Below are 4,625 nucleotides of genomic sequence, written 5' to 3'. Positions count from 1 at the left end.
CTCCAGCTGTGCCTCCTCCGGCCACCCCCACAGATGTTGAGAACTTGAACATGATGGGAAGGAGATTAAATAGCTCTCACAGCTCCTCCTCCTGTCTGGGATGATGATTTGGGGGTCATGAGGGATGGGATGAGGAAGAAGATGGTGGAGGGATGGGAAAAAACCCATGAAAAGTAGGCAAAAAGGGGATTTGTCCTAGAGGGAAAAACCTTTCCTGAAGGAGTTATGCTGGTCATGTCCCTGATCCATCTCCCTGGGATGCAAAAGTTCTTATTGCAGAAAGACAGTCCACAAAAAAAACCAAACCCCAAACCAAAACCGAGATAACACCAAGCGCCCCTCAACCAGGGTTTCAGGATTTCTGCCATGGGGAAAATCCCAGCAGGCCCAAACTCACATTTTCCATCAGACCAGGAATGAAAAAAAAAAAATTAAAAAATCCATGTTTCATGGCTCCTTTCTGATTGAAATTGCAAACCAGAGCTGCTGGCACATTGTGTAATGATGGTGTCAAACCCTTAGGAGATGAGACATCAAGTATAACAGATGTGGGATATAAAAGCGGATGTGTAGACACTGCATGAGAAACTGTGATTTTAATGTAGGCAGAAACACCAAAAAAAAAAAAAAAAAAAAAAGCCAAGTGAAACAGTGAAGTCGGAACAAAATGTTTTTGTCGGAAGAAAACCTGCTGGCATTAGAGTGAACGGCAAAATGATCTGTTGCTGGTTTTTCCCATCGAAAGTGCCGATGGAACTTTGCATGTTTTAGAAAACCAGAAGTGCCTTTTTACAATGCGAAGCCGAGCTGTCGGGAAACCTTCATCACTCTGCGCTCCACCTGCAGCAACATAAGTGACAATAAAAGCTACAAGGTCACGGTGGCTTATCCCCAAAGGCATTTGTACACCAGACAACCCCGGAGTCGAGCATTTGTTGCAGGAGAAATCCCCTTCCCTTGCTCAGAGCACAGCTTCCCATCAGAAACCCCAGCGGGTGTTGAGCCCATTGTGCCCTGGACTTTTTTTGGTGGCCGTGCCACCGTGATCCGTCACCACCCCTCTCCTCCTAATTCCCTCACCTGGTGGCTTGGTCCCATCCGTCACTGCCCACCCTGCTGTGCCTACCCAATTGTTTAGGCAGGCAGACCAGGGTACTCATCCAGCTAGAAATATAAATGTTCTTTTCCTTTTTTGCTAACTTATGTTTCAGCCAGAGCAGTCCCAGATCTGGGACTTGTTCAGCCCTCAGATCCTGAGCGGTGAGTGGGGAGGAACTATTTTAAATGGTTTAAGAAAAGCAGGGAACTGGACCCATCTTAATCCCTGGTCAGCTGGATACCTCTGAGCAAAGCATCTCACATCATTTTGCCCTTTTTCCCCCTCCGGTAAATGGGGGAAATCTCTGTATAGGGGGAACTCCGCTCTGACGCCATGGACAGAGAAGCTACATGTCAAGCAGATGAGCATCAAATAATAAAAACACAGACTGATGGGCTGGGAAGAGAGATAAGAAAGATGGTATTTATTTGAACAGCCGCAGGAAATCAGAGATTGAAAAATGTCTAGGAAAAAAAAAAAAAGCAGCAGCACATTTGGTTTAAATGAAAAATCACAGCCTGCAGATGTTTTATACCTTATCCAGCCAATCCCACCTGACAGTGCCCAGTCCCGTCATGGCCTCGACCATCATTTTTTGGCCTTGTCTCGAGGGTAGCCCCCATTGGTCTTATTGAGCGACTCCATGCTGCCGTTGCCCGTCACCACGCTGGTGAGTATTCGCTCCACCTCCCCGGGCAGAATTTGCTTCTCTTCGTTCTCTGTCTCCCTGTGGTAGAAATAGTTGAAGTTCGAGACGATGACGGGGACGGGCAGCGCGATGGTCAACACGCCTGCAATGGCGCACAGAGTCCCCACGATCTTCCCACCCAAGGTGGTGGGACACATGTCTCCGTAGCCAACGGTCGTCATCGTGACCACGGCCCACCAGAAGCCATCGGGGATGCTGGAGAAATGGGACTGCGGCTCATCCACTTCTGCAAAGTACACGGCGCTGGAGAAGAGGATGACGCCGATGAAGAGGAAGAAGATGAGCAAGCCCAGCTCCCGCATGCTGGCCTTGAGGGTCTGCCCCAGGATCTGCAGCCCCTTGGAGTGCCGGGAGAGCTTGAAGATACGGAAGACCCTGACCAGCCGGATGATCCGCAGGATGGCCAAGGACATGTTCTGTTGCCCATTGAGTTCGCTCTGCTGGATGAGCTCGGTGGTAAGCGTCACGAAGTACGGGATGATGGACACGATGTCGATAATGTTCATGATGTTCCTGAAGAACTCAGTCTTGCTGGGGCACACGATGAACCGGACGAACAGCTCAAAGGAGAACCAGACGATGCAGGCAGTCTCTATGACGAAGAAAGGGTCCGTGAAGGTACTGTGGGCCAGCAAGGTGTCTGTCAGATTCTTAGAAAGCTCCTGGGTGGACTTAAACTCCCTTTCCTCCCTGAACTCCGGCAAGGTCTCCATGCAGAAGATGATGATGGAGATGACAATGACCAAGACGGAGACCAAAGCTACACCCCTGGCTGCACTGGAGCTTTCGGGGTACTCGAAAAGCAGCCAGAATTGCCTATGAAAGTCATTGGTTGGTAAGAGGGTCTCAGGGTCCTTGATGAACCCTTCATCCTCCCTGAACTGGTCCATGGCTTCATCACCCAGCTCGTAGAAGGTGATTTCATCAGCAAAGACGTCGATGGGGACGTTGGCCGGGCGCCGTATTTTCCCACCGGACTGGTAATAGTACAGGATCCCATCAAAACTGGGCCTGTTCCTATCAAAGAAATACTCATTCCTCATGGAGTCGAAGTAACGCATCCTCTTTTCTGGATCCCCAAGTAAGGTCTCAGGGAACTGGTCGAGGGTCTTGAGCCGCGTCTCAAACCTCAGCCCAGCGATGTTGATGATGACTCGTTGGTCCCCCTCATCCATGCCCACCCTCTCCCCAACCAGGTGCTCACTGAACTCAGCGGAGAACCTGGAGAAAATGGTCTCATTGTTGGCGTTTTCGCTGTTGATGAGGATCCTCAAGTTGGAGAGGAGGTTGGTGCAGCTGGGATGGCCCTTCCGCGACTGGGCAGCAGGGCTGAGGTCGTTTGAATAACAGGGATCCTCCACGATCTGATCAGCGTTGTCAAAACTGACTAGTGCCACCTCCATCTCCTTCCAACTGGACACGTCCATCATACACTAATCAGATTAGCAGCATAAATCCCCGAGTCGGATGCCGGCAGCTTGCGTCTTTCCCACGCTATGAGGATCTGCAAGTGAATGGACAGGGAGAGAGAGCTGAATTGTGCATATGTATCGCTTGGCTCGACTGAGAGGAACAAAACAAACCCGAGGTCAGAAATCCCTGTATTTTTTTAATGGAAACATTAATTTCATTGACTGTCATAAGCCTTATATTTCCCGCAAGTCGTTCATCTCCAGATCCCGGAAGCCCTTTTGGCATGGCTTCACTGTCATCATTAAACCTCCCAACACCATTTACAGCACCCAAGGATAAAAGGTCAGGCAGTAGCAGAGGATGGGGGTGAACCCAGGCATCCCACCCAGCCTTTTCCCAGCAATCCCAGCCCTGCAGAGGAAGGGGGCACTTCAGACTTTTCCAGGTATGGGTCCAGAGTTTGGAGCAGGATTTGGAGGTATTAAACATGGGTGTCCTGGTTAGCAGCAGCCCTTGCTCCAGCTGGGAGAGGCGTTGGGTCAGCCCAGGTCCTGGGCACATTGCAGCTGGGTTAACCATCATTCGAAAAGCAATTCCCAAACTGTGGGCCACACTGGGATTTGGGGAGCTCAGCCCAGGAGAAAGCAGGTCAGGAGGAGAAGGACACGTCCACCAGCCTTGGAGAACCCCTTTGCTCTGTGTGAAGAGGGGTGCGGGCTGGGACCCCTTGTCTTGATCCAGACTGGGGTGGGCAGTGGGTGAGGTGATGTCCTCCAGAGCTCTCCTAGGCCTCCTTCATAGTAGATCTGATACTCCCAGCCATAAGAAGAAGACGAGGACTAAACACTCAGGTCACTTGGAGAGCATCTTTCAGGCCATGGGTGGATTTTTTCCCAGACTGGCTCTGTCAGGCACTCAGCAATGGACACTATGTCCCCAAAATACTCCCGAGCACACGTCTTCCTGACACACCGCTGCGATTGTACTGAACTCAGAGGCAAAGTCAAAGAGGAGCCCAGGGACCAGGCCAAGTTACGGAGCTGGGAAATTACCTGTCTTGCCTCAGGGAGGAGTGTAAAGAGAAATTAGACATTAACAGGGAATGGTTCTGGGGAGATTTTGCCCCAAAAGGCACTTTCCAAGTAAAGTCAAGCACCTGATTTATTTCCCCTCCAGCTCTTCCCCCACAAATATGTTTTCCAGACATGAGAAACCGCAGAAGGACAGGCAGAGCTGCCGTGCGTGACCGCTAATCACTAAGGGCACGCTGGCTTTCTTACCCAGCGAAGTTCAGAGAGAGGGAGCAAAAAAACCCAATTGCCCTCGACTGCCAAGAATAGCAACGCAATTTAGGCCACGTCTGCACGGAGCAGCAGCGGCGCTGGGGCCGGTCCTGTGATGAGG

General features: G+C 50.8%; 1 protein-coding gene across 1 annotated transcript; it reads right to left on the bottom strand.

Annotated features, from left to right (window-relative positions):
- Positions 1–1,687: 1,687 nt before the first annotated feature.
- Positions 1,688–3,238, bottom strand: KCNA10 (potassium voltage-gated channel subfamily A member 10). Its single transcript, XM_009949192.2, has one exon. The coding sequence runs from the start codon at positions 3,236–3,238 to the stop codon at positions 1,688–1,690; it is 1,551 nt and encodes a 516-aa protein (XP_009947494.1).
- Positions 3,239–4,625: the final 1,387 nt, after the last annotated feature.

This window comes from Leptosomus discolor, chromosome 21 (genome assembly GCF_034619465.1).
Source record: "Leptosomus discolor isolate bLepDis1 chromosome 21, bLepDis1.hap2, whole genome shotgun sequence".
Taxonomy (NCBI): domain Eukaryota; kingdom Metazoa; phylum Chordata; class Aves; order Leptosomiformes; family Leptosomidae; genus Leptosomus; species Leptosomus discolor.
The sequence above is the reverse complement of the archived record's forward strand: the minus strand, read 5'-3'. Positions and strand labels throughout refer to the sequence as shown.

What these genes read in the sequence shown, in the direction of transcription:
- KCNA10 (XM_009949192.2), bottom strand. Translation starts at nt 3,238, where the DNA reads ATGATGGACGTGTCCAGTTGGAAGGAGATGGAGGTGGCACTAGTCAGT.